The 12,126-nt window shown below is 41.4% G+C and overlaps 1 protein-coding gene across 9 annotated transcripts in view; it reads left to right on the plus strand.

Moving 5' to 3' along the window:
- Positions 1-12,126, plus strand: part of FAM184A (family with sequence similarity 184 member A) — a 121,980-nt gene that overhangs the window by 51,904 nt on the left and 57,950 nt on the right. For all 9 annotated transcript variants that reach the window (XR_011258775.1, XR_011258774.1, XR_011258776.1 and 6 more), the window contains exons 2-5: positions 4,008-4,862; positions 5,820-5,955; positions 7,525-7,706; positions 11,169-11,366. Coding sequence is in view for 5 of the 9 variants with exons in the window: in XM_069599128.1 (XP_069455229.1) it covers positions 4,008-4,862; positions 5,820-5,955; positions 7,525-7,706; positions 11,169-11,366 (1,371 nt within the window). In the remaining 4 variants the exon portion in view is untranslated. The remainder of the gene's footprint in view (positions 1-4,007; positions 4,863-5,819; positions 5,956-7,524; positions 7,707-11,168; positions 11,367-12,126) is intronic.

Below are 12,126 nucleotides of genomic sequence, written 5' to 3' on the forward strand. Positions count from 1 at the left end.
AAATAAATGATATAACTAAGAAGGAAGCCTCCATATCTTATAGTGCTTTATGTTTTTTAAAAACAGCTTTATGTGACATCATTTTAAAATGTCAGTGATAAGTTGGCCTTATAACAATGTCACTGGTAGAATAAGTATGATCCGCATTTAACTGAGAAACTTGAAGCTTGGAGAAATTATTTTACCTAGGGTCAAAATTTCAATTTGAGTCCGTTCTGTTACTTTCAGTAATATATCTTCTATGTGTTCAAAGAACATGGAACCATCTACATTACCTTTATCTGAGAAATAGTATTTAGTCAGAGAAACATACTAATAAATAGTTACCTAGTAAATGTAATTGTGTAGAAAAGTGAGCAGTTGGGAAACACTCTGTATAGTTAAGGTACTTAACTCATTTAAAAATAATATAATTAAATAGTAATATATTTTAAATTATTTATGAGAGCACTGCTAACTGTACTTGGCATAAGTACAACTGTTATTGTTGACACTTAATTGTTATTGTACTTGGCATCTTTTTATTGTTCATTTTTAAATTTTTAGAAATTTATTTTAACATTGCTTTTCCTGGAAGATACAAATATATCTTGTATCCTCAGTATGATACTATATTTATTTTGTATAATATATTTTCAGAAGCACATAATTGGTATTCTCTATGTATGGTACAAAGCCTGGACTGTTTAGTAGAGAGTAAACAAAGCTAGTGCAAAATCATTAAAAAAAATTTTTGTTTGGCTGCCCGTTTTGACTGGTAAGGTAGCTATGTATAGTTTAGAAGCAGATTTGGTAATAAGGTCTTTTCCACATCTGCTCAACTCTACTGTTACAGCGGGAAAGCAGCTGTAGGCATGCATGACAGAATGGGCATAGCTTTGCTCCAATAAAACTTTGTTTACAAAAGACAGGCAGCAGCCATACCTGGATTGCAGGCTCTAGTTTGCTGATCCCTGGGTTAGAATATAAAATGACGTAGAAAGCCTCACCATAATATTTCCCTATTACTTATCAGATGTTTTGTGTACTTTTCTTAAATTCTGTTTTATTTTAATGCTTTAATTCGTAACCTCTAGCCTCTTTAATTTCACCTTTTTTTTTTTTCACATTTTTATGTGCTCCTGAGCTTTTGTAATTTTCAGCTGCTTTTCTGGGCTCTCTAACATTGTTACCCAGCTGTCCAGCCTTGTGGTCAGGGACCCCCAAATCTAACCCGTCTAACATTTACCAAGTGTCAGGAACGAGTGGGGGTAAGGAAATGGTAACACTGGGTATAAAGAAAAAAAGAGAGTCCCATGGATGTGCGTGGTCTTGGAAGACTTATTGAAAGAGGTTAGAACTTGAGCTGACTCTCAAAGACCAGAGGGAAATTAAATTAGAAAAAAAAGAGAAGGGTATTCCAATAAATAGTTGACAAGGGGAAGCTCACATATTGCTGCCCTCTCCCTTTTAATCCCCAGTTATATCGGATTCCTTATATATTCCTTATATTCCTTAGTCTGGTCCTTTTTAAGATCGTCTCCTGGAGCATAGTGAAGACAGTGTGACTTGTTTTCTTGGGGAGTGGCACCTCTTTGGATGATCTCTTTTCCTCCACTTGCTTAGTAAGATGAAGAGGGAATGCATGCAGACATGCCCTGGGACGGTCTGCAGCCTGTGACCTAGACCAGCTCTGATTTAGGCCCTCTGGCAGATGGACTTCTCTCTGGCCAGTCGGTGTCTTTTTCCATAGTGCCCCCTCCAGTCTTTTTTGCATCTGTGTGGTAGACAGGTATCACCTTGAGGGAAGGGAATAGGAAACCACCCAGCTCTCTTGGTTGTAGGCTACCTTTACGATTAAATGTGTAAATGAAAGGAGTCTTCCATGGGGATCTGTGTTAGCTCATCAGGAACATAACTTGGAATTTGGAATTAGGTTTATTCAAAAAAAAGAGACACTGTGAATAAGCTTTTATTTCGCTTCTGTGCACATAGCTTCCTGTGGTCCTTGTAGGACAAAGGGTAGCTGTGGCCAGACAGAAGGTGTCTGGCCATCTCTCAATCTACTTTCCTTTGGTATGATTGCATGTCATTCATGCTGTAAGAAAATAGGCACAGCAGACCTAGTGAAGTATGGTCAGGGGACTGAGTGTCCAAGACAGAGCCCTGTACAGAGACAGTGAAGTCCTTGCAGTGGGGAACTCCAGGGTGAATTCTTCCTTCTGCCAGTGTGGCTGCAGGCCTGGCAGGTGCCAGCCTAGATTTAGCAGCAGGATCTGAAATTCCCAGGACCTGTGGAGAGCCGGGTGCTCTCAGTTGCCTCGGGCTGCATAAACAAGTTCTCTACAAAAAGGGCTGCTTCTGCACCATAATTTTACATTCTTATTTTGTATTAAGCTTTGAAACTTGGTATGTATTTTATCCTTATGTGTGTGAGTCTCTCAGTCGTGTCTAACTCTTTGCGACCCTATGGACTGTAGTCCGCCAGGCTCCTCTGTCCGTGGAATTCTCCAGGCAAGAATACTGGAGTGGGTTGCCATTCCCTTCTCCAGAGGATCTTCCCCACCCAGGGATTGAACCTGGGTCTCCTGCATTGCAGGCATATTCTTTACCATCTGAGCCACCAGGGAAGCCCCTGCATAATTGCGAACGTATTTGGTGCTGGGTTTCATTTCTAAATCCAGAGTAAAATCACGTTAAAATGAACAAAGTTCCGGGACACTGATATTTAGCTTCTGGATTTTTGGAGTGTGTAGTTTTTATGTTTATGTCTTTTTACTTCATAAAAAAGTAGGCACATTTCTAATAAGTCTTAAGTAACAGCTGTGGCTATATCTGTTGGACCACAGTGCTGTAATGAAAGACATCAAGGGACATAAAGAGTGGGAGTGTTACTATAAAGGGAACATGTTGTCATTGGAATTAGGTGAGGAAATCTCAGTGGAATCATTAAAGCCCAAGGATGAAAATGTAAAGAAAGACCTGTACTCAGAACACTCTGGCTCTAGGAATTTGGCTTGCTTGGAAGCAGCAGGAAAATTAGGCAGTGAATAAAACCACAGCATTGATAGGTGAACACAAAAGTGCTAACTGAATTTTGTGAGACCACTTAGAAGTGAAAAGGATCAGATTTAAAAACAGAGCATAAGGGAATTAGAAAAGGAAATTTCTACATTTAAAATATACCAGACTTTAAGCAGTTGAAAGAGACCATTGGGAAGACCTAAAGCTTCCCCTCATGCCCTGTACTTAGTCACTCAGTCGTGTCCGACTCTTTGTGACCCCATGGATTGCAGCCCGCCAGGCTTGACACTGACAGCAGCAATCCTGGAAGGCTCTGTGTGCTGGTATAAATCCTTTTGGAAGAGGTCATAGGGGTAGAGGCCATTACCCCTACCATAGTTTGGCCTCAGGTCAAGTTACTGGGAGGGAACAAAGCCCCACCCATCAGCAGAAAATTGGGTTAAAGATTTAGTGAGTATGGCCTTGCCCACCAGAGCAAGACCCAATTTTCCCCAGAGCCAGCCCCTCCCATCAGGAAGCTTGCACAAGCCCCTTATCCTTATCCATCAGAGTGCAGACAGAATGAAAACCACAGTCACAGAAAACTAACCAAAATGATCAGGTGGATCACAGCTTTGTGTAACTTAATGAAACTATGAGCCATGCCGTGTGGGGTTACCCAAGATGGATGGGGCCATAGGAAAACTCCATTCTCATAGACCAGGTAGCCTTCTTTGTCACTTTCATCCTCACTGATCATTTCTAGGAAAAAATAAATCCTTAATTTTGAGTGCTTTAAAATTCTGATTAAAAAGTCTTCAAATACAGAGTTTAAGATTGGGCTAAGTAAATTTGCCAAGTAAATCTGTGAGTACAAAAACAATACATGAAGTTTTAGTATTTAATATTTATCATAGCTAGTATTATGTACACAGAAAAAAATATCGACCCAAATGAATGAATGAACAGTTAGAAAATAATATGGTTTACTGGATTCTTCTTCCTTTTTCTTTAAAACCATGCAGGTAATATATGCTTTGAACACTAAAAATGATGAGCACGAATCTGCAATTCAAGCCCTCAAGGATGCTCATGAAGAAGAAATCCAGCAAATTCTTGCAGAAACAAGAGAGAAAATATTGCAGTATAAAAGCAGAGTCACCGAGGAGTTAGACCTCAGGAGAAAGATTCAAGTTTTAGAAGCGTCCTTAGAAGATCACATTAAAACGAAGCAGCAGGCTTTGACAGAATTTGAGGCTTACAAGCACAGAGTGGAGGACATGCAGCTTTGTGCAGAAGCCCAGCATGTCCAGCGCATAGTTACCATGTCTAGAGAGGTTGAGGAGATCAGAAGGAAATTTGAGGAAAGGCTACGGAGTTTTGGACAACTCCAGGTACAGTTTGAAAAAGACAAACGGTTGGCATTGGAAGATTTGAGAACCGCTCATAGACGGGAGATCCAAGAGCTGCTGAAGTGCCAGCAGAATCACAGTGCCTCAGTCGACAAGGGGCAGGAGAAAGCGGAGGAGCTGCACAGGATGGAGGTGGAGGCCTTAAATAAGACCCTGGAGGAGCTCAGGCTCGAGCGGAAGAAGCTCATTGAGGATTATGAAAGCAAGTTGCATAAAGCTCAGTCCTTTTATGAACATGAGTTGGATACTTTGAAAAGGTCACAGCTTTTTACAGCAGAAAGCCTCCAGGCTAGCAAAGAAAAGGAAGCAGATCTTAGAAAAGAATTTCAGGGACAAGAAGCAGTTTTGCGAAAAACCATAGGAAAATTAAAGACAGAGTTACAGATGGTACAGGATGAAGCCGGAAGTCTCCGTGACAAATGTCAAAAGCTTCAAATAGCACTGGTCACAGCGGAGAACAGTGTTCAGGTGAGTAAAGAATACTACATACAACACGTGGGTTTTTTTTCCCCCAGTTTTGTCTTTGTCTTTTTCATTGGACCACTTTTTTTTTTTTTCCATTTGAAATTTTTTGTACTTTTGTGAGAAAATCAGTGGAAGGGTAATCTTTATTAGGACTTTATTTATTTTTACTATGACTTCTCTGTAGCTCAAACGGTTAAGAATCTGCCTGCGATGCAGGAGACGAGACCAGGGTTCGATCCCTGGGTTGGGAAGTTCCCCTGGAGAAGGGAGTGTCAATCCGCTCCAGTATTCTTGCCCAGAGAATTCCATGGACAGTGAAGCCTGGCAGGCTGCAGTCCATGGGGTTGCAAAGAGTCGGACACGACTGAGCGACTAACACACACACAGTCTTTATTACCCTGTAGCTGTTATTTCGTATAACAGTTTCAGATATTAAAGGCCCAAAAAGACAAGCTTAAAACCTCGTTGATTGTTTACAGGAGGATTTTATTTAAATAATATATTAATATTTTTACAGTGATTTGGGAAGTTTAAAATATTGGTCTTTCGTTGTGTTTTTCCTTTCCCTTCACTAACGATGGTCTGTACATTCTTTGATATCCAGACACTGAACAAAAAAATTAACATTGCTTTATAAACCTGAATTAAATAGGGGTATGGAACAATTTCTGAAAGAAAAAAAAAAAAGCCAAAGAGTCTCTATGAAAAGTCTCTTAGTTTTATTGGCATAGAAAATTTCATAGGTGTGTTTTAATATCTGTGGAGCATTTAAATATATTGGAAAGGGTTACAAAGCCAACATGAAGATCACAAGATATGTGTCACTAATACAGATAGAAAACTCTAGGTATTGTGAAGTTCGACTTTTGAACAGGATATAGTTGCTGCTGGAAATGTACATGAATTATTTAGCTTAGTATCATTCTTACGTATTGATAATGGCTATTTGATCTTTCTTAGGGTCTTCAAAAACAGCTTGATAATGCCAAGGAGGGAGAAATGGCCTTATTAAGCAGGCACAAGGAGCTGGAAAGTGAGCTGTCAGCAGCCAGAGAACGTTTACAACAGCAAGCCTCAGATCTTGTCCTCAAAGCTAGTATGTCCGACCGCAGTTCTTAGTGCGTTCCTCAGCTAAAACCAACACTTAAATGTTAACTCAAGACAAAACTAGCCTTTTTTTATCTTCTCACATTTTAAAATTCTTTAGGTTCTAAATATGTTAAAGGGTTCTGTTATTGATTAATCATAAGAGAAGCAAATGATAACTTTTAGAAATGTATTTCTATAAAAAGTTAAGATTTATAGGTTTTTATTATTTTTTAAGTCTTTATTGAATTTTTTAATTTATTGAATTTATAGTATAATTTATATTGTATGTTTTGGTTTTTTGGCCATGAGGCATGTGGGATCATAGTTCCCTGACCAGGGATTGAACCTGTACCCCCTGAACTGGAAGACAAAGTCTTAACCACTGAACTGTTAGAGAAGTCCCAAGAGTTATAAGTTTTAGCGCCAATAAGGCAGTCACTAAAAGAAAAACACTCTTAAGAGGCTTCTTTGTCCTTTAAAAACATAAATATTTTAAAGTGCTTAAATTAGTAGAACTGTATTTCAGTTATAGCAGCCTCATTTCATTTGGTTTATTAATAAGGCTCATTGCATACACTGAAGCTGGGCTGCCCTACCTGCTGCGACTCACGTGCCCAGAGGAGGAGGGTGACCCATCTCAGTCTGAAGTGACATTTTGGTGAGCCCAGGGAGGCCTCTGAACAAATTTTATGAGGATGTCATCTGATCGATTCGCTCATCAGTGAATCCCAAATTACCTTGCCCCTGAAGTAGCAACTTTTGAACTTTTATGTGTATGAGAATCACCTGGACAGCTCGTACAACCACAGGTGCTGGGCCCCAACCCCAGAGTTTCTGATGCGTAGGTCTGGGGTGGGCTTCACTTCTGACTGGTGGTCCCAGATGCTGCCTGTTGTTGTTGGTCCAGGGCACTTTGAGAGCCTCTGTTCTAACACCTGCCTTGAGAAATTTTTCTTGGGTTCACTTTTCACCGCTCTAGCTCTGCTTATATCCTCCCCCTGCCCCCCCCACCTTTTTTTTGCTGTTGTCATTTATTTCAGTTGTTCATAACCTTGCTCTTCTTATCTGTCTCTTACTCTGCCTTAGTTCTTTATCAGGTCTGTCGTCTAAAACAAATTTAGTTTCAGCCAGACTGCTGCCTGCCATCTTGCTGCATGCAAATTTCTTCCTTTTTATGTTAGAATTTGGAAAAAAAAGATTGGAAAAGAATAAGTTACTCATTTTAGTGCCACAGTGCTGCTCAGTGCATCTTCTCTTACTTTGTTTTACTCCCAAGACTTTTATATGTACCCTGAGGAGTTGTTTCTACTTCAACTTAAAATAGCTTGAAATCTTCAGAAATGATTGGAATGGTCCTGGGTGCAGGGAGCAGCATCAATGATGTAATACGTATTGTAATAAGTACTTGAATAATAAGTATTCCCAAGGTCAGTATTTCTACTGAAACCAGAGAACTATTTGTACATGCAGACCATTTGTTTTACTTAGGTATTAAGTACATTGGGTCATTAACTATAAACTATTTTATACCACAAGGTAACAGATTTGAATTTGGGGCTTTCTTTTGGGGTGTTAGGTCATATTGGAATGCTTCAAGCAACTCAAATGACCCAGGAGGTTACAATTAAAGATCTAGAATCAGAAAAATCAAGGGCCAATGAAAGATTATCTCAGCTTGAAGAAGAAAGAGCTTTTCTGCAAAGCAAAACTCAGAGTCTGGATGAAGAACAGAAGCAGCAGATTTTGGAACTGGAGAAGGTAGAGTCTTGGAGGAACCCCCTCTCCCTCGTACCCCCATGAAAGGAAAAGAAGAAAAGTCCAGTTTTATTCTTTTTCAGATTTGATTTAGAGTGTTTACTTCTGTTTCATAGTAACAGTCTATTTCTTAACTATAGTCATTTTTCATTTTTATTTTGAGAAAAGGTATAAAGCTGGATTATCCCATATTGGGTATATGTTCAAAATATTTTTGATAACAATTTGTAATGTAAAACTTAGGACATTTCACCGTATTTCAGGCTAGAAACTGAATTGGTGCGTGCGAAGTTGCTTCAGTCGTGTCTGATTCTTTGCTACCATGTGGACTGTGGCCCACCAGGCTCCTCTGTCCATGGGATTCTCTAGGCAAGAATACTGGAGTGGGCTGCCTTGCCGTCCTCCAGGGGATCTTGCCGGCCCAGGGATCAAACCCATGTCTCTTATGTCTCCTGCATTGGCAGGCAGGTATTTTTACCGCCACACTACCTGGGAAGCCCCTAAATGAAAGGTACATTACAGTTAATCATACTTACTTTTCTATTCATGAAACATATTGTGTATATACCTAGGAAATGTCTGTAAAACTGAAAAGGATGACAAGAACAATGCCCTGAAAATATATATACCAACATACTGAATTTCTAAATTAAACAAAACATGTCATATGTAGAGTAGTTGCTTGAATATGTGTTCCAGTTTTTCACATATCTGCAATGCCAGGTGGGAGCTTGAAACACTCTTTCTCCTTCTTTCAACCACCAGGCGTACTGAAAAATGTCTGTTCGCCTTGCTCACTTCCCGCTCACTCCACACCCGGCCCGGCCTGGCTTCTCTTGTTACCAGTCCACAGACTCGGCCTCAGCCTCCAGTGACGTTCCAGTTGCTGGACTTGGGGCGTCTTGTCTTCCTGGGGCACTGACTTGTGTCTGATTCACAAGCGTCTCTTTGGTTCTCTCGCACTTTCCTCCTGTCTCCCTGGCCCTGCAGTCTTGTCTGGGAGCTTCCCTCCTCCGTCTGTGTTCCCCTGGGGTTCCTCTCGCATTCTCAACTCATTCCACAAGCTCATCCGTTCCAATAACTCGTTTAGTGGTAGCTCCCCAAACCGTCCATCTAGGCCAGATCTGCCCCTTCTTCCTGCCTCCCCACTTCTCTGGCTGGGCCCTGACTGGTACAGTGCTATAGGGAGACGCTATGCTCTCTGATGAGGGGCACTTCATGTCTGAGCTGTGAAATGAAAAGACCCTTAAAATGTTGCATCCGAGTATTCAAGTAGGGGCTCTGGTTTCTGGGGACCCCAAGTCAGGGAGAGCTGAAGAGGGGTTGGGATCCAGTCCTAGAATACTGCCCTGAGCCCTGAGCCCCTCACACCACCATCCTTGTAGGGGAGGCTGGAAGGGAAAGGCTGAGGCCCAGGCTGGCCCAGGCCGGAAAGGAGGAGGCTGGAACTTTCTGTTCCCTCTATCTATACCTTCTGGCTTTAACAGGAAAGAAAGTCCAGTGCCTTACATTCAAGAATCTTCCTAGGGCTTTCCCCCTTTATTGGGCCTTGGGAATAATTATAATCTCTTATGTTGTAAAATAATTGCTAACAGCTATAAAATATTTACAGTGGGCTGGGAATATTGCTAAATATTTGGGGGCATATTATCTCATCTTTAGCAACCCTGTCACATAGGTTCTACCTTATCACTCCCATTTCACAGATGGAAAAACCAAGGCTTACAGACATTATGCACTCATGGTTCCCACGGTCACATGTCTAAGTGGCAGAGCTGGAACCTGAGCCCAGGGCTGTGAGACTCCAAAACCCACGTCTCCACCTCTATGTTGTGTTGCTTTCTGTGACATGAGGACCTTGTATTTCCTCCTGGGTAGTTCCCGAGACCCGCAGATTGGGCCAGGAGGCAGGTAGATGGCAGCTGCCATAGAGGCCAGACGGCAGGATGGCTCTGCCCTCCCAGGAGGCATCAGTGACCCAGAGGAGGTGTGTCTGTCAGAGGAGGTGTGTCTGTCTGCCAAGAGTCTTACAGAGCAGCAAGGAGGGGTTCTGCAGCAGCCCCTTGAGAGAATTCAAACCCCTTTTAACCTCATTGTGTTCAAGTTTTACTTTCTCACCTTCCTCTTCCATAACATCCCATAACTCGTTGAAAGAATAGGCTTCACCCAGTACCTCCATTTCCTCTTTTCTCTGTGGCTCCCCCCACCCCACCTCCGCTCTGTTGAACTGGATCCTAAGGCATCAGGGGGAACACCACCACCACACCCAGAAGCCGTACCCATTTTCTCAGCTCTTGGCCCAGCATTTGTCTCAGCGATGTTGGCCCCTCCTGGCTCTCCTCCTCCCCCGGCCACTCACGTCTCCTTCACTGGCTCCTCGTTCTCCTCCTGCTCCCTGATTTCAGGTATTCCCCAGAGTTCTTCCTGTCCTCGTTTCCTTTCTGCTCCTTCCCCTTCACAAGTTGTCTTAGTTTGCTGGGGCTGCTATCACAAAATGGCATAGCCTGGGTGGCTTAAACAACAATCATTAAAAATCAATGAATACAAATTTAAAAAACCTTTTTTTAAATATCAGTCACTTAAATCACAGTGATTTCTGATTCCCATCAGAAGAGACTCTAGAGTCCTTAGCATAAAGACGTCTGGTCATCATTTGACCCTGCCTGCTTCTGAGCCTCCCTCCCTCTCTGCTCCCAGCCTTGAGTCCTGTGTTCGCCACCCTGCTCAGCTGCATGGCCGTCTAGCTTCCCGACTTCACCACCTGGTGAGCTGCTTCTCAGCTTTCAGAATGCTGGACGGGATTACGAATGCAGGCTTTAGACATCAGATCTAGATTTGAAATCTTCTCACCTCTTGCTTCCTGAGGGGCTTGTAAGAATTAAATGAGAGAATGTGTCATTATCATCAGCTCAGCTGTGTTCCCTTCTGGAATGCCTTTGCTGACCTCTTTCCCTCTCTCACACACCCCCCACATCACCTCCCACCCCATCCAGGTTAAGCTCCTTTCCTGTATACTCTCACAGCACGTGATGTATGCTCCTTTCATAGAACTTAAAAAATTTCATTGCCACAGTCTTTTGGCTTTTTTCATCATTGGACTGTTAATGCTTAAAAGGCCTTTACTTGGCTGTTGATACAGTTGTATCAGCTAATACCATTTGAGTGGGTATTGGTAGGCCATTTTGTGTACCACTTCGACACGGAGGAAGCTTTTTTCTCTTAAGCCTGCAGAAGTGCTGACTCACACTTGATTCTAACCTAATAATAGTGTATTTTATCATTGTCTTTAAAATTACTCATTTTGGCTGTGCCATCTTGTAGAATACCCAATGATGTATTCTCAGGTACCATGGTCTAATCCTGTAGCATTCAGTTCATCCAAGTTTATCTACTTACTGGATATTTAAAACACTAATAGCAGTAATGAAAAAAGCAGATTGACCTTTTATTTCTGTTCAATTTTAGAAAGTAAACGAGGCAAAGAAGACTCAGCAAGAATATTATGAGATGGAGCTAAAAAACCTGCAAAGTAGACTGGAGGGGGAGATGGCTCAGTTGAATGAGGCCCATTCCAAGACTTTGGAAGAGTTAGCTTGGAAGCACCACATGGCAATTGAGGCTGTCCACAGCAATGCACTTAAGGATAAGAAAAAACTGCAGCTGGTGAGTAAAACTTCAGCTTCGCATTTTATTATAAATTGGTGGACTTTCTATAATGACCTAGTTGCTATCTCCTAATCACTCTGAAAATCTCAGTTCAAAGAATAACATACATAAAAGTTCCTACAGGGGCTGTAGTTTATTAAATTGATATGAAGCATTTCTACTTTGTATAGCCATCATGGAAACACTCCCTTGATCTTGAGCTGTCTCTTCATCAGACAACAACATCGGTTTCTCCTCAGGAAGCCTCATTAGTTGGAGCACTTATTCTCCTGGAGACAGTTTCCTTCCCTGGGAAAATGATCTGTTTTTTGTTTTATTATTGCCCTTAATTAAGTAATAAGCTTGCTAATTGTAATACACGACAGACAGTAATTATATAGTAGAAAAAGCAAGGTACCTGACAGATGGGTCCTTAACACCGAGTCCTTTGCTTACTAGCTGCTTTTTCTTGGGTCCCAAAGGCTATACCTGAGGCTGCTCACTTGAAGATGAAGCTATTAGGTTGGTGCAGAAGTAATGGTGGTTTTATGTTGTTGAACTTTGTTATTTGATATTGGAACACATTCTTAAATAAATGCGGTTACGTTGTACATCATTGTAATGCCCATTTCTTGCTTTGTTTTTTGTTAATGATTTATTACTTGCTGTTTATATTTATTTTAGACTATAGAAATGATATTAGACAGCAAATTCAAGTGATTTTCTTGAGTTCAAAATGGGTCGTAAAGCAGCGGGGACAACTCGCAATATCAGCAAC

Source organism: Ovis canadensis, chromosome 8 (genome assembly GCF_042477335.2).
Source record: "Ovis canadensis isolate MfBH-ARS-UI-01 breed Bighorn chromosome 8, ARS-UI_OviCan_v2, whole genome shotgun sequence".
In the NCBI taxonomy this organism is placed as follows: domain Eukaryota; kingdom Metazoa; phylum Chordata; class Mammalia; order Artiodactyla; family Bovidae; genus Ovis; species Ovis canadensis.